The sequence below is a fragment of the Nicotiana attenuata genome, chromosome 10 (genome assembly GCF_001879085.1).
Source record: "Nicotiana attenuata strain UT chromosome 10, NIATTr2, whole genome shotgun sequence".
NCBI lineage: Eukaryota > Viridiplantae > Streptophyta > Magnoliopsida > Solanales > Solanaceae > Nicotiana > Nicotiana attenuata.
In genome coordinates this window covers 24,389,614-24,407,298 of record NC_031998.1, presented here as the reverse complement: position 1 = coordinate 24,407,298, position 17,685 = coordinate 24,389,614, and the positions used below count along the sequence as shown (strand labels likewise).

General features: G+C 40.6%; 1 protein-coding gene across 1 annotated transcript; it reads left to right on the top strand.

Annotated features, from left to right (window-relative positions):
- LOC109233161 (haloacid dehalogenase-like hydrolase domain-containing protein 3) lies at positions 1,564-5,740 on the top strand. The gene is made up of 6 exons (XM_019398941.1): positions 1,564-2,196; positions 2,956-3,062; positions 4,190-4,298; positions 4,399-4,560; positions 4,642-4,815; positions 5,479-5,740. The coding sequence occupies exons 1-6, from the start codon at positions 1,888-1,890 to the stop codon at positions 5,506-5,508; spliced, it is 891 nt and encodes a 296-aa protein (XP_019254486.1). The 5' UTR covers positions 1,564-1,887; the 3' UTR covers positions 5,509-5,740.

Here is a 17,685-nt window from a genome sequence, read left to right as displayed (position 1 = left end):
CTCTAAGATAAGGGTGGTGCTGACGCGGACTCAACTATATGTAATAGACATTTGTTATCTGCCACGTTACTATGCCCTTCCGTCTTCGCCAAAAGACTAAAGAGAAATATTATTTTTTTCTCACAAAATGAAAATTCCTCAAATTCGAACATAATAAAGGGTGTGTTTGGTACGAAGGGAAAATGTTTTTCAATTTTCCCATGTTTGGTTGGCTTAAATGTTTTGGAAAATATTTTCCTTATGAACTTATTTTCTTCCAATTGGAGGAAAATATTTTCCTTATCAAGAGAAGGGAAAACATTTTCCAAAACTCCTTCTCAACCTTCCCAACCTTCACCAACCCACCCCACCCCTTCTCCAAAAAGGCTTTTTTTTTTTTTTTTCAAATTTCAGTTTTTCCGCTACCACCCACTCTACTATCCCTCCACCCCACCTACCCCCACCCCTCCTCACCCCACCCTCCCCCCACCCCCACCGCCAAAAAAAAAATATTTTTTTTACCTTAATATTTTTTTTTTTGCAATTTCAAATTTTTGTTTTTACGTTTTTTCTGCAGCACCCACCACCAATCCCAACCCCCCCTCACCTCCCCCCCCCCCCCCACCCCCCACCCGCACAACTAAAAAAAAAATTTAAATTTCTATTTTTTTTTTCCGTTTTACTGCCCCTCCCCCTCCACCCTCACCCCCCCCCCCCCCGAAATTTTAAATAATAAGCGAACCATGACACCTATATTAATTGATGCATATTTTATTGAATTTGGGAAAATAATTTGAAATGAGTAATAAATATTGTGGGTATAACAGGAAAAAAATTTGTCTTCTTGATATGCATAAAGTGATAAGTAAAAATAAAAATATAATTTTTGACATACATGCCATGTAAAAGTGAACGGAAGGAGTACTAGGTCAACGGTTCAATGCTGGTAACTGGTCTCGGAAAAAAACATTAAATGCCATTTGTTGCCTTAAAAATAAAAGAATTATGGCATCTTAGGAGACTGTTAAAAGTGAAAAAGATTATTCTGCTCTGCTATCTTTTCTTGTAGGAAAACTGACCATAATAAAATTATATGGTGTGTTGGGATGGTCAAGATCATTTTACTTTTAATTAAAGCCTTGAATTGAAGCGAGTTTAAATACTCGGATTAGTAAAATTAATAATTGTTGGATAATTAAATAAAAATATGAAGAAAATGCTTACTTCAACACATTACGTGTACCAAAAAATGGGTGCATGACATATGCCTTTTGTTACATAAGAGACAAGACTAATTATTTAGCTATTATCTAATAGCATGCATTCCCGATTTATTTTATCAATTAACCATATCCTCTGAATTTGACAATATTTTCTGTCTAAAAAAGAATAATAAATTTTTAAACTTAAAAATAATTTAACTTAACTTTTTTATTTTACCCTTTTCTAGAACTATACAAATATTATAATATATTTAAAAATTAAGATTATAAGTTTTTATTTTTTAAATTTTGTGCCCGATAATTTATTCCACGAATAGGGAGGGTATAAATTTTTGTTATTAAGAAATAGCTCATGCGCGAGTAATGTAATTTCCTGCTATATATATCCAGGGGGCGTTGCCGGAAAAAAGAAGAGAGGGGGCGTTAAATAACCACCTTCGCCGCTTCCAAATTTCTACTTCTTTTTTCTTGGCTTCCCCTCCACTTTCCCTAGTCTCTCTCTACTCCAAATCACATACGACACATGGACATATAGAGACATTGAGAAATTTGAATCAAATATATATATATATATATAAAATTATACTACCCTATTTTTTTTTTTGTTAATGATTGAGAAAATCCATGTAGTTAAAAAATTACATATAATTATCAAACGGAAAGAGTTTTCATTTCATTTCAAAAGATGTCTCTAATGGCGGCAAGGACGAGGATTACCCGAGCACTATGCAATTTGACACACAAACCAAAGTTGCAGGTGGTTGTTGGAAATGGGCCTGATGGGATTTGGGCCGACCCAATTGGGAGTTCGGTGTCATCATTTTCGACGTCGGCTGCTGTTCAGTCACCGGTAGAAGAGTCGCCGTCGAGGCTATTTGGGCTAGTGAAAGAGTATGAAGATTATAGAAGGGCTTTATATGGTGGGCTTACACATAAAGCTCTTCTTGTTGATGCTGTGGGTACACTTGTTATTCCTTCTCAGCCCATGGCTCAGGTTTGTTCATGGAGTATTATTTTTTTTCAACTTAAAAATGCATGTAATGCTTAAATTTATTGAAGAATTTTAGCCTTTCTTTGAATTTCTTGATCATCTGTTTAAGTTGTGCATTTTCTGCAGCTATATTTACTGCCCTATTGTAGAACCAATATTCAGTTTCTTGATTTTACCTTTTTTGTTTTTGTTTTTCTTCACCTTGTTTGTGTCCACAGTTGTAGTACTTTTTGCAGTCTTCCTGTTATGAGGTATTTTTTCTTTAGAGAACTACAAATCAAATGCTTTGGTGTAATAAAGTGAGCAATTTATCTTTCTACTTTTAGCATCTCTAGTTGTTCTCCTTTTGATGAAAAATTTGTTAAAAGTAATAATTTTTTCTTGATCTGTTAATGCTGCCAATTGAGAAATTACAATCACTACAACCCATTTTTCTTCTCCTTGTAGTATGTACATCTTTTTTTGGTTCCCACTTGGTGTCCGATACCAATTTTGGGGCCCGGCTAGTTCGGATTCGCGCCGCGCCCATTAAAGGGGAAATGTTTCCAACCATGATTTTTCCTGTAACCAAGGTCGAACCCGACACCTCTGGTTAGGGTGAATAGTGCTTCTGATGAAAATTTTTAATAAAGAAATGAATTTTTCTGGACCTAATTTTGAAGATTGAAGAACTACAAGAGCTAGTAACTATTTTTCTTTCTGCTTGTCCCATTATGTTTAGTTGGTCTTATTCACAACATTTAGCCCTCTTGGATATTGCAGATTTACAGGCAAATTGGTGAGAAGTATGGGGTGGAGTATTCTGAAGCTGAGATATTGAAAAGATACAGATGGGCTTATGAACAGCCATGGGTTAGATCTAGGCTCAGGTATCTGGTTTTGGTTGTAATTTATATCTACAGTAACTTGCTTCCATGTTGAAAATATTTTGTTTCTTAAACCTTTGAAAAGAACACTATTAATTGCTGCTAATTATGCTCTGCTTGGATTCATTGTTGTTTAATACTATTCGTTTACATGCAATATCTTTTTTCTTGAATTCTTTTGCTGAAAGATAATTTTTCTTCTGGATGGAGAAATGCTATTTGGATTTACTGTTTACCATGTAATCTTAGTGGTTTTGAGCCATAGTAAGTTAAAGTTTATTGATACAAGGGGAATGCTGTTCTTTCTTTCACTGTTACATTTTGTCTGCTTTGAAATGGATAATCATTAAAAACTAAGTTAAAAATTGATAGGTATAGCGACAGAGGAGATTGGAACAAAAACTTACGGACAAAAAGAATAAAAGAAGTTTCGTCTAGCTTGAGAATAAGAGATACTCTCCTTGGTCTAATATTGGCTTGTTTGGAGAAAAGGGTATAAATTTTTCTTTTCCTTGCGTTTGATTGTTGAGAGAAGTTGACTTAGCTTGCCTGCTAAAGAAATCCATATCTTTTGTTTTGATCATTGTCTTTCTCTTGCTGATAAGATTCTAGTTTCGGAGTTAGTTTGAATTGCTTGCTCTTTAACCTTTGTGCATCCTGAATCGTGCTAATCCTCATTGTCCAGATTATTAAACGAATTTATATTGTGATTCCCCTGTGTGTTTGTCTAGTTACGTAGTACCGTATTATTTTGTATGTGCTCTATTTTTCTTAACAAACTTGAGTACAAACTTGGTAATTCTTAAAAGTTTAAAAACATGTCTTGGTTAATTACAAGTATCTGGTTAAACTTGTATAATCTTTCACTACTATAACATTTATTGTTCTCATTCAACAATTAAATTTATATTTTTGACATCACAGTGGTAACCAAATAATTCTATGCACATCATGGACCATAACTTTTTATACACTTCATGACGGCATGTTGATATCTAATTAGATTGAGATCATACATGGTATTTTTATAATTTGATGATGACCATTAAATCATCTTTGATGTTTGAGTGAATTTCTCGTACGCAACAGAAAAAACAGGAATTACTAATGATATGAGTCGTATGTTGCAGATATGTTAACGATGGAAGACCATTTTGGCAACATATAGTTAGTTCTTCGACTGGCTGTTCTGATTCTCAGTACTTTGAGGAGCTGTATAACTACTATACTACTGAAAAGGTTGGCTCAGTTTGAGATACTGTGCTATTTCTCTTGACTGCAATTTGGTTTATAAGAAGACACTTAAATAAATTTACTTTCATTCGTCATTCTTCAATAGGCTTGGCATCTTTGTGATCCAAATGCTGAGAGGGTATTCAATGCTCTTAGAACGGCAGGAGTAAAGTTGGCTGTAGTGTCAAATTTTGACACCCGATTGAGACTAGTGTTAAGGGCTCTGAACTGTGATCACTGGTTTGATGCGGTAGCCGTGTCAGCTGAGGTAATGTGTTGTTGTCTTTCCTTTTGCTTCCTTTTCTTCCTTTATGATCCAACAGCTGATTTTTCTTTTGGCTTTTAACAGGTAGAAGCAGAGAAGCCTAATCCAACAATATTTTTAAAAGCTTGTGAGTTACTAGGAGTAAATCCAGAAGATGCTGTTCATGTAGGCGATGATCGTAGGAATGACATTTGGGGTGCTAGAGATGCAGGTTGTGATGCCTGGCTGTGGGGAAGTGATGTTAACTCCTTTAAAGAGGTAACTGATCTATTTGCTATTTTTGCCATAACTTGCTTTATTTGGGTTTAAGTTACCTAACAAAAGAAGAAAAAACAAAGATCTGCTTGCATGAATTTATTTAAATTTCCTGCATATAATGGCTGGAAAACACGTTTGTAATCAGGGCCAGAATTTCAACTTATGGGTTCTGAATTTTAGAACAACTTCAAGTTGTAATAATTGGGTTTTAAGTTTTATGGGTACATATATAATGAATTCCTTAACACAAATACATTGTTTGAGCAAAAGTTACTGGGTTCGACCGAACTCGTATTTGGGCTGCTACCTCCGCCTCTGTTTGTGATAGCAAGAAGTTTCCAAGACCATCTGTAAATATGAGGTAGACTAGAAGTTGGCATGCATTGTGTTGTTTCTCATGTTTTCCAACTAATCTTGGTACAACCAAATGCATTGGTCCCTATTCACTAGACTAGAAGTAGAATTCTTTTCATAACTAGTTGCAGTTAACTTCTTAGCTCTGATTTAACCCAAGCGTGCCAATTTGACTCATCCTAGCTGATACAATGTAATGGATCAGTCCCGAATCACTATAATACTTATCATTTCTAACTACAGTAGCTTCTTAGTTTCGACTCTTTCGCCTGAAAATGTTGCGTTTACCTGACATTTGGCCCTGTGCAGGTTGCTCAGAGAATAGGTGTCGAGGTCTGAAAGCGTGGATTGCTCTGTTGCCAAAACTTAATCGATGTTTTCAGTGTGTAAAAAGCTGCTTTTTGTGTATCTTCTCATAATCCCATGTATATATTCTGCTTTTGTAATTAGTGTGAGAGAGATCACCAAGGCCTTTGTTGGTGGGCAATGTTTAGAGTGGAATAAACAGGCTGTAGAACTTTGGTTTCTCAGTGCCATATTTATTAGTTGCCTCTTTGGTTTATTGGAGTAAGCTGTTGTTCTACCTAGTTATTTCATCTTTTGTTTCCTCACCTCAAGAGGAGATAAACTAGCAATCAAATCAAAACTAGTTAATCTGAGATGAAAAGAATATGTAATTGACTTTGATTAAGACTTATCCAGGACAGAAATATATGCTTTCTTTAACAAGCATGCTAGACTTATATGAAATTACCATAGAAAATAGAAGAAAAGAAAGGTGGATCCATAACCTTTCAACCTTTTCTTGATCTTTAATCTTGCTGTTAAGAAATTCAATCAAGCCATTAAGTGAAACATCAACTTCATCTTCCTTACTCCTCAATTTCTTCGAACAGTTTATGTTCTTTAATACCAAGATAATTAGCAGCAAGAAGCTTGAATCCACTAGGGGTACAATATGCCATATGAATGTGCATGTCCATGCGACCTGGCCTCAATACAATGCAGGGTCAAGCTTTTCAATGTGATTTGTTGTGAAAAATATAATCTTTCCATATGGTTACTTATCCCAGTACCACTCCAACCAAAGCATAATCTGGTGCAGGTATGATCGCATCCGTTATTTCTAGAATTCGAAATTCTGTTAACTTATATCGGTAGAACTATGAATCAGAACGATCAAAATAAATAATCTACCATTACTAACTAAATAAAAAAAATTCAGTAAACAAAAAAAGAGAGTTTCAACAAAACTTGAGATGCAACATGAGGATTTTTCCTAGTACCACAATAATCGAAGCACGCTTTACTTTTGAGTTTTGACAGGATCTATTGTGTTAGTGCTGGTATGGTTGCATCGTCATTCGTTGCGTTCTAAAATCTTTAAACTTTGTCTCTTCTTGGCAGAAATACGAATCACATCGATCAAAACAAAATTAATTTACCGTTAATAAATAAATATAAAATTTAAATAAACAAAAACAACAATAATTTCGGCAAAAGGAACGATGCAACACCACTTATCAGGGGGTAAACCATCCTAGCACCACACTAACCGAAGCTCGTTATACTTTGGAGTTTTGATTTGATCTAGTGTGTTAGTACTGGTATGTCCACTCGTGATTCCTAGCATTCTAATTTCTTTAAACTTATCTCTTTGCGGCAGAACTACGAATCGAAACAATCAAAACAAAATAATCTACTATTAATAAAAAAAATTAAGAAATTCAAATTAACAAAAGCAAACAGAGTTTTGGCAAAAAGAGATATGTTACACGAGGACTTTTCAGGGGGTCATCCATCCTTGATCCTAGTACCACTCTAATTGAAACACGCTTTACTCTGGAATTTTGACGCGATCTAGTGCGTTAGTGCTGGTATGATTGCATAAGTGATTTCTAGCATTCTAAATTCTTTAAATTTATCTCTTTTTGGCAGAACTATAAATTTGAATGATCAAAACAAAAATAATCTACTATTATTAAATAAATAAAAATAAAAAGAGTTTGTTAAAAACAGGAATACAACACGAGGACTTTCTTGAGAGTTACACATCCTAGTACCACTCTAGTCAAAACATGCTTTACGTTGGATTGCTGACGAGATCCGGTGTATTAGTGCTCATATGATCACATTAGTCATCCTAGTGTTCCAATACTTATCTCTTTTCGGTAGAACTACGAATTAAAACAATCAAAACAAAATAATTTACTGTTAATAAATAAATATGAAACTTAATAAACAAAAATGAAAAGAGTTTCAGCAAAATGAGGGATATAACATGAGGACTTTCGGGGGGGGGGGGGGGGGTAGGGGGGGCACTCATCCTAGTATCTTTCTAACCGAAGCATACTTCACTTTGGAGTTCTGACGGGATCCGATGTATTAATGTTGATATGATCACCTTCGTCATTCCTAAATTTTAAAATTCTATTAACTTATCTCGTTTTAGTATAACTTCGAAAACTATCAAAATAATATAGTCTACCATTAGTAAATAAATACGAAATTTAAATAAAAAAACGAATAGAATTTCGATAAATAGAGGATGCAACACGAAGACTCCCAAGAGGTCATCCATCCAAGTACTATTCTTGCTCAAGCATGGTTGACTTTGACATTCTGATAGATTCGGTGCGTTAGCTCTCTGGTATGATCGTATCCATCATTCCTAGCACTCTACATTATTTATACTTATCTCTTTTCGGCAGAACTATGAATCAAACGATTAAAACAAAATAATTTACCATTAATAAATAAATATGAAATTCAAATAAACAAAAACAAAAAGAGTTTTCGTAAAATATGGGATACAACACGAGGACTTTCCAGAGGATCTCTTATCCCGGTACCACTCTAACCAAATCACACTTTACTTTGGAGTTTTGATAAGATCTGGTGCATAAGTGCATGTATGAATTTCGAGAATTGAATATTCCTCCATAATTATATCTAATTTCATACAGATTAAGTAGACGTTTGGACATAAGAATTGTAAAATTCGAGAAAATGGTGAAAATAATTTTCAAGTAAAAATGTTATTTGAAATTTAGAGTTGTGTTTAGACATAAATTTCAGTTTGGGTTGTTTTTGAAGTTTTGTGACTGATTTGAGTGAAAATTTTGAAAAACAGCTTTTTGTAGTTTTTCACATTTTCAAAAATTTCCAAAATGCATCTTCAAGCGAAAATTGGAAATTTTATGAACAAACGCTGATTTCGAAAAAAAGTAAAAGTTTTTTGGAAAAATCTTCCATCAAATTTTATGTCCAACGGGCACTAAGTAATTACTTGGCCAAACAATCATGCTAAGTTATATAATTATACCAATTACACTCAAATGCAATTACAAGATTGTTTACCTTGAAAATGGTAATGATAATTATATTTGATTTTGTGGTTCTAAAATACGTGATTTATTTTAATAGTAGTTGTTAGGCAATAGATGCTAAATATAAATGAAGAGAACAAGGAAAGCAACCCAAAATTGTCACAAAACTGAGCCTCGAGTTGGCCGGGGCAGGGGCTTCGAGGCCTATTTAGGGCTGTTGATAATGAGCTATTGACGTAGAAACAATGATAATGAAGGCCTCTAAGAAGGCCTTTTGCGGCTAATAATAAGCAATAAATGAAGAACAATAAATGAATAATGAAGGAACAAAGAAAGAATGAGCAATAAATGTGAAGAGCAATTATTTTTGCAAAGAGAGCAGAGAATGTTATATGTTATTCAATATATCGTCCTTACAAAATGACAAGGGTCCCCCTTTTATATAGGAGGGGTGAATCCCAAAACAGTACATGTCTAATAAATGATGAAGAAATGCTACTAGTATAGCTGTATAACGGCTTAGTACGGATTTGTACTATTCTTGCAGACCCTGTCCGTCCTCATCGTGTGGCTTCGGTGGTTTCCCGCCTTTCTATGACGATCACCGACTTGAGCTTCTCCGAGATTGACCTTCGATACCCCCCTCGAGGGAAGCACCTCGAGGTCTGCCTTCAAATCCCACTTCGAGCTTCTCGAAGTCGGGCATGGGGTGCCACAGTAGCCCAAAGTCGAACTCTCCGATTTTGGCCGTATACAAATAGTCCCCGCGTTCCTTGAAATGAAATAACAAGGAACGATTTGAATTTTCCAACTCTTCAATGCCTCTACCGTTATGTCAGTTACGTCACGCGAGCGGTTGATGTGACAAAAAGGGATGTTCAAAAGTCACGTTCGCACGACTCTCAAAAAGCCTCGAACTGATTACGACGGTTGGCCGTCCTTTGGTTTTTCCCAATGCGCATTACTGGCCCCTATAAATACTCCAGTCCTTTACTCATTACTCTTCACCATATCTCCGCACTCTCAAGAGCTCTCCTTGCTTCTTTCCTGCGTTTGTTTCTCATCCAGTTTTTCTCTTTTCCTCCGAAATCTTTCAGTAGAAATAAGAAGACCTCTAGAACCGTTGCTCAAAGTGAAAAAGCTTCTTCATCCTCACGCTCGTCTAAGGACAAGGCCATGGTGCCTCCTCGTCTTGAGGAGTGCATCCTCGACCCTGTGAGACATCCTCCGATTTCACGGTTGACAAGTCTTTTTCGAAGCCAGGGTGGTGCGAACCCATATCCCGATACATTAGCCTAATAAACGACACTGAGAAGGTGAAAGCTGACTGCTGCTTGGGAGAGGTGGTGCAAGTGGAGGTTCCCTCTTAGGAGGAAGATATAACGACACACAAATCAGGTTTCCTCAGCGTATACACATATCCTTTTATCCTAGGTCCGGTGGAACCATCCTCACCCTCGATAGACCCCGTAATCCTTCATTTTTGCGGACAATACCGGGTGACGCTCGACCAAATTCATCCATCATTCTGGCGCATTGTCTACATGATTAGGCACCTTGCAAGCATGGTCGAGGGGGGGGGGGAGGGGTTTACCTTTTACCCTTGATAATCTGATCAGGATGTACAACCCCCGACTTTATTGAGGTGGTCTGATTAAGCTTCATAGTCGGGCCCCGAGGGCTTTCTTTGCCTGTACCGGCGAAGGCAAGGAAAGGGGGTAGATGAGCCGCTTTATCCGAGTTAGGACCTCGGATCTCATTCCTGTTGAAAGGATTCCATTCCCCGAGGAATGGAATATGAATCGTAAGCGAATACATTTATTAAATATTTTTTTTTCTTTTCTTTGGGTCGTTTCCTTCTTGAACTAACTTCCTTCGATGATGCAGTTGTTGAGTGGTACCCCGGCGTGGTTAAGGATCTTTCGGGTTGGGTTCGCCAGCTTGATCCGACTTGCCCGTATGCTAAGCGCGTGTGGCGCGATCTGGCCAGGGCCCGATGGAAAGCTAAAAATCATGGTGAGGTTTTTCTTCTCCCGCACTTGAGCTCATTACAGGAGGCACACCTTCGACTGTATTCTCATTTTTCGTACCTGTCCCTTGCATTTGTACAAATATGCCTCTTTGATGAGGGAGACCTCCTCTGGGGAGGCAGATATCTCAAAGCATGCTAAGGAGAAGAAGAGAAAGAGAAAATCGCCGATCAAATCCTCAAAACCGAAGAAGGTGAAAGCTCAAAAGCCTGAAGTTAATTCAGCGGCCCTAACTTCGGAAGCAGCGAGGAGCCCCCGAGCTGGGGGCGAAGAGAAGGATGACTCCCCGTTAGCGTCCGGGGAAGAGGAAGTGAGCCTACTTTGGGTCTTGCCGAGCTGATGGCTGCTGAGTCGAAGGCTTCCAGACCAGGAGTTGCTGATATTGTTCCACCTCGGGCCGAAGAGGCTCTCGAGGGGGGATCAGATAATGCCCTTAAGCCGGTTGACGGCCAAAACATTCCCCGAGCCAAGGGGAATTTGGTAGATGAGTTAGGGGACCCCAGCTCTGAGGCTCCCCGAAGGCAAGAGAAGGCCCCGATCGATCCAGACGGAGTTATTGAGGTCGGTGGCTCTCTGTTGGGTCCGGCATTCTCTCCGAGGGAGATACGGGATGCCCATAATAGAAAGACTTCCGATGCAGGGGCGTCCCATGGGGAGAATGACATGTTTGAAGGATTCTTTACTGGAGTCGAAGAAAATCGCGAACTTAACGCCTCGCTCATTCTTCAGGAAGTCGAGAGGCTATGCAAACAGGTGATCTGCCGTCGACTGCGCTTCGAGCTTCGATCCTCATCTTTCCTGATTTTGTTCTTTCATGCTTTCAGGCTGTAGTTCTATACAATCGGGCTGTCGCTAAGTCCCAAGCTGAGTCAACCCGCTATGAGGAAGAGTGTAGGAGGCTCTCGTCAGAGGCGGCGAGCTCAGAGCTCTTTTAACCAAAAGGAAGGAAGATCTTCCTATCCTTCAGACTCGTTTGGAGACGGTGTCTCGAGAGCGGACTGATCTTGCTGAGCAGGTAATACAGTTTTCATATGTTTTTATTTGCGTGCTGGTCCGACTTCGAAATTTAACACCTTCGGGTTGATCTTTGCAGCTTGAGAAGAAAGATGTCCTGATGAGGGAGGGGCTCGAAGCCAGGGATACTGAGATTCTCGGACTCAAGCACCGTGTGGACGAGATAGCCACCGAGAGAGAGATTCCCTTCAGGGGAAGTTGATCTCCGCTGAGCATCATCTTCAAGATGCGAGGGCGGATAGTAGTAAGCATAAGGATCTTTATGCTGAATCGGTCGCCGCGCTATCTGCAGCCAAGTCTGAAGCTGATGGGTTCATGTCCTCATACCGAAAAGATCCTGCTGCTGCAAATGCTCGGGCCAGGAAGGTGTCTGAAGAGTCCGAGCTTGAACTCACCCGGGCCCTGGGGCACGCACGACTGAGATCTCGGAGACAGTCTCTTGAGGATGTATATGCAGGGGGCATCGATTTGTCTGCTGAGATCGAGAGGGTGAAGGCCCTAGAGGATGAATCGACAGCTCTGCTTTCCTCCGATGATGGTTCAGACAGTGGTTCGACCAGCGGCTTGGAGGGTGATGACGATGAAGGCGATGTCCCCGAGGGGGATGAGGTCATTGACGTTCTGGGGGTCGAGGACCAAGCCGTTGAAGGCACATCTTCTGAGGGAGCTCCGTCTGGTCAAGTAACCCCGGTGGTAGATTAGGTTTTTATTTGTTCCTTTTTTGTGTAAAGACTCCAGGCGTGAGCCTTGTAAATACGTCTTTGTGAAACTTTATCATATATATATGGATTTTTGCTTTTCGTCATCTCTTGTTTTCCTTTTGGCCTTTTGGAATAAATTTTGATACTTGTTAATAACCAATTTGGTGTGTCAGACTTATGATATAAACCTCTCAGGTTTTCATGCTCGATGAGTGATTGATAATAGTTGACCGTTCGATGTCAGCTCCTCGAGACAAATTTTGGCTCGGGGTCATTGACCCTTAGGTTTTCAACATATTGGCCCTTAGGCTCTTTAGGCTGGCCCTAAGGCTCTTACGCATTGGCCCTTAGGCTCTTTAGGCTAGCCCTTAGGCTCTTATGCATTTTCCCTTAGGCTCTTACGTATTGGCCCTTAGGATCTTTTTAGATTGGGTCGATGCGACCTCTAATATGGCAATAGTTTTTCCCTCATTTTAGCTAAAGACTTTTGAAGTTTTGATTATGCCTTGGCATGTTTTATGTTCGTCCGACTCTTCGACGGCTCAAACGAGAACCTCGATTATGAGTCGATATGTAACGATAGTTGAGTACCTTTGAAGGCTCGCTCGAAGGTTGAGTTTTCGAAACCTTTTCATCAAAGGCTGATTGTTTTCGAAGCCTTTTCAATGAAGGCTGATTGTTTCCGAAACCTTTTTATTGTTCGGAGCTGATATTATCGAAGCTCATTTGCTTATGCCGAGGGTATCCTGATTAACCGGTTCTTTTCGAAGTATTTTCGAAGTATTTCGAGGCCCTTAGTTTTATGGCGGCAGTCGGACGTCTCCGAGCCGCGTTAATTCGGCCGTAGCCTTTAAGTTCGACCGTAGTTTTTATGTTTGGCCGTAGCCTTTAGTCCCCGTGTGTGGTGACCTTGGCGTCTATATTGAGGGTATGCCATTTTAGGGGTCTTACAAGTTCGGATATATAGACTTGGCCTTAACTTCGGGGTTATGCCTTTTAAGGTCTTATAAATTTGAGTATGCCTTGTTGAGGTCTTATAAGCTCGGTATTGCCTCATTGAGGTCTTATAAGCTTGGTATTGCCTCATTGAGGTCTTATAAGCTTTGGCATGCCTCGTTGAGGTCTTATAGAAGTGTTGCCTCATTGAGGTCTTACGAGCTTGAGTTTTTGATGGCTTTGATAAGCTGATTGTTGGCGACAGTCCCCGAGTGTTCGAGGATTTTTGGCCCTTGAGCCGTTTTGTGTGATAGTAGCAAAAATTATTTTGACAAGTAGGGAGGCTTCTTTGATTACTTGATATACGTGTACATGTTCTCGCCTTCGGAGGCTCGATTATTCTACCTGGACACGGTTCAATCGACCGTTTGTCCCAATACAATTTTTCCCTATCGAGGTCCCCCTTAGGCGTAATTCGATTTTTTCGAAAAGATAACCTCCGAGGAGGGTGAACCCCAGTATTTGAGGTTGATCGAAGAGAAGCCTTGAATACTTGATGCGTTCTTCTTAGGTAGCATATGGATGTTGCCTCGTTAAAAACCTCATCGATAAAACCCGTTTAGGATAAAACCCGATCTAAGGGAAAAAGAGCGCAACACATACTTTAAAATCCAAGGTCTTCGAGCTGGTGGGTTCTTCGATTCCTCTCAATTGAACACCTGCAATAAGTTAGTATAAAACATAAATGAAAAAGTGAAGGTTATACCTTAGCAATAATAGCGTTTGAGCATCGATATGTTCCAATTGCTTGGAAGTTTCTCGCCTTCCATGGTGCCGAGTTTGTAGGACCCTTTGCCTACTACTCCGAGGACGCGGTACGGTCCTTCCCAGCTCGGGCCTAGTTTTCCTTCATTTGGGTTTTGAGTGTTGAGGGTGACTTTCCCTAGGACTAAGTCCCCAACTCTGGTATCGGAGGCCTGTTCTCCTGTTATAATATCTCTCAATCCTCCGGTTTTGGGCGGCCATCCGAACTAGTGCAGTCTCTCACTTTTCATCTAGTAGTTCGAGGGCCGTAGTCATGGCCTCGCTGTTCGAGTCCTTGGTGGCATGTCAAAATCTGGCACTTGGCTCTCCGACCTCGACCGGTATCAAAGCCTTGGACCCGTATACCAAAGAGAACGGTGTCTCTCCGGTGCTTGACTTCGAAGTTGTTTGGTATGCCCATAGTACTTTGGCCAATACCTCTCTCCATTTTCCTTTCACATTTTCTAACCTCTTTTTCAAGTTTTGGATGATGGTCTTGTTCGTGGACTCGGCCTGTCCATTTGCACATGGGTGATAGGGCGTTGATAGGATTCTCTTGATTTTATGATCTTCTAGGAATTTTTGTCACCTTGATGCCTATGAATTGTTTCCCATTATCACATGTAATCTCGGAGGGGATCCCGAATCGGCATATGATGTGGTCCCAGATGAAGTCAATGACTTCTTTTTCTTTTATCTTCTCGAAGGCATGTGCTTCCACCCATTCCGAGAAATAGTCAGTCATAAACAGAATAAATCTAGCTTTATCTGGCGCTGTTGGTAGGGGGCCAACGATGTCCATGCCCCATTTTATGAACGGCCATGGTGATAAGACTGAATGTAGTTGTTCACTGGGTTGGTGAATCATTGGCGCAAACCTTTGGCATTTGTCACACCTTCGAACGAATTCCTTGGTGTCCTTCTCCATACTATCCCAATAGTAGCCTGCTCTAATCACCTTGCGAACTAGAGAATCGGCGCCAGAATGATTTCCACAAGTGACCTCGTGGATTTCTCGAAGTACATAATCAGTGTCCCCCAGTCCCAAGCATACTGCTAGAGGTCCATCGAAGGTCCTTCTATATAGTGTTCCATTCTCGTCGAGTGAAAATCGAGCTGCTTTGGCTCGAAGGGCCCTTGATTCTTTTGGGTCCGTGGGCAGCTTCCCGTTTCTCAAATAGTCGATGTATTTATTCCTCCAATCCCATGTTAGACTTGTTGAGTTGATCTCGGCATGACACTCTTTAATCACCGACTTGGATAACTGTACAACGGCCCCCGGGAGTATGTCATCTTCTTCGACGGACGACCCCAGGTTCACGAGTGCATCGGCCTTGCTGTTCTGATCTCGAGGAATGTGGACCAGAGTCCATTCTTTGAAGCGATGCAATGTCACTTGAAGTTTGTCTAAGTATCTTTGCATCCTGTCTTCTCGAACCTCGAAGCTCCCATTCACCTGGTTGACTACCAGAAGGGAGTCGCATTTTGCTTCGATGACTTCTGCTCCTAGGCTCTTGTCCAGCTCGAGACCTGTAATCATAGCCTTATACTCGAACTCGCTGTTAGTTAATTTCGAAGTTTTTATAGATTGCCTAATCATGCCGCCCGTAGGCGATTTCAGAATGATGCTGATCCCGAACCCTTTCACGTTCGAGGCACCATCGGTGAATAGGGTCCAAACCCCCGATGATGTGCCCGTTTTTAACAAGAGTTCTTTCTCTACCTCAGGCACGAGGTCAGGCGTAAAGTCGGCCACGAAGTCCGCCAAAATTTGGGACTTGACAGCCGTCCAGGGTTGGTACTCAATAGCATACCCTCCGAGCTCGATGGTCCATTTAGCCAATCTTCCCGATAATTCAGGTATGTGCAAGATGTTTCGAAGAGGGTATGCTATTAAAACACATATACGATGGCATTGAAAATAAGGTTTTAATTTTCGAGATGCGCTTATTAATGCAAGAGCTAATTTTTCTAAGTGTGGATACTTGGTTTCAGCATCTCCAAGAGTCCGACTCACGTAATAAACAGGGAATTGCGTACCTTGTTCTTCCTGAACCAACACACCACTTACCGCTACCTCGGATACGGCCAGATACAGGTATAACGTTTTCTCTTCCTTCAGGGTGTGGAGCAAAGGCGGGCTCGAGAGATACCGCTTTAATTCCTCTAAGGCATGTTGGCATTCCGGAGTCCACTCAAAGCTGTTTTTCTTCTTGAGCAAGGAGAAGAAATGATGACTCCGATCCGCAAACTCGAGATGAATCGGCCTAAGGCCTCTATCCGCCCGGTCAGCCGATGCACGGATTTTACATTGTTCATCACTGTGATTTCTTCAATGGCCTTGATTTTGTCGGGGTTGATCTCAATCCCCTTATTTGAAACCATGAAGCCTAAAAATTTGCCCGATCCTACTCCAAAGGCACACTTCTCGGGGTTGAGCTTCATGTTGTAGCTTCTAAGGATATCGAATATTTCCTGCAAATGAGTCAAATGGTCCTCTGCGCTGCAGGGACTTAACTAGCATGTCATCAACGTAAACTTCCATAGATTGGCCTACTTGATGTTCGAACATCTTATTAACTAGGCGTTGGTACGTAGCTCCTGCATTTTTTAGCCCGAAGGGTATCACATTATAACAGTATGTACAACGAAGTCTTTTCCCTGTCCTCTGGGTTCATTTGAATTTGATTATACCCGGAGTAGGCGTGAGAAAAGTGAGGATCTCATGGCCGGCCGTGGCATCGATCAAGCGATCGATGTTGGGAAATGGGAATGAGTCTTTGGGACATGCTTTATTCAAGTCTTTATAATCTACGCACATTTTTAATTTATTTCCGTTTTTGGGAACCACTACCACATTAGCCAACCATTCGGGGTATTTTACCTCCCTAATTGATCTTATTTTGTGGAGTTTTGTAACCTCGTCTTTGATAAACGCATGTTTTACGTCGGATTGAGGCCTCCTATTTTGCTTTACTGGTTTGAACCTGGGATCGACACTTAGTCGATGGGTGGTTATTTCGGCGGGATCCCTGTCATGTCTAAATGGGAGCAAGCGAAGCCATCAATGTTGTTAATAAGAAATTGGATGAGTTTTTTCCCGAGTTCGGGGGTTAATCTCGTTTCCAAGTATACCTTTCGATCTGGAAGATGCTCGATCAGGACGGCCTGCTCGAGTTCTTCGACCGTTGATTTTGTTGCATCTGACTCCTCGGGGGCAACAAATGTCTGAAGGGTGAGGAAGTATTCTTCGTCATCTTCGTTCGAATGCTCACAGACCACCCGTTCCTCCGGGGTCAACCTTTTCCCTGACTCATCCGGGGTGCCTTTATTGGCCTCGAATGCCTGTCAAACCCGGTCTTGCTCATAAGTCCCCGGGAATTTTGGCCTCGATCTACTCCTCGGTCATTTCGAGGTATATTCCGCCTCGATGTGTCTCTTCGATTTTGGAGTATGGCTGATACCTTTCTTTGACCGATCTAGACTCCTTTTCTGTGGACTCTGGTTCCTTTGCTAGGAGCCTGCTTGGATATACTGAGCCATAGGGGGCTCCCAATTGGTCGTCCTCGACCCTGATCTTCGATTGATATCTATTGTGTATATCCGCCCAAGTTACGGCGGGATATTCAACCAAGTTCTGCTTTAGCTGCTTCGAAGCTATCGAGCTTCGCTCGTTCAAGCCCTGAGTGAAGGCTTGCACTA

What these genes read in the sequence shown, in the direction of transcription:
- LOC109233161 (XM_019398941.1), top strand. Translation starts at nt 1,888, where the DNA reads ATGTCTCTAATGGCGGCAAGGACGAGGATTACCCGAGCACTATGCAAT. An exon ending in ACTACTATACTACTGAAAAG is followed by an intron (nt 4,299 to 4,398) that starts GTTGGCTCAGTT and finishes ATTCTTCAATAG; the next exon opens with GCTTGGCATCTTTGTGATCC. An exon ending in CGGTAGCCGTGTCAGCTGAG is followed by an intron (nt 4,561 to 4,641) that starts GTAATGTGTTGT and finishes GGCTTTTAACAG; the next exon opens with GTAGAAGCAGAGAAGCCTAA.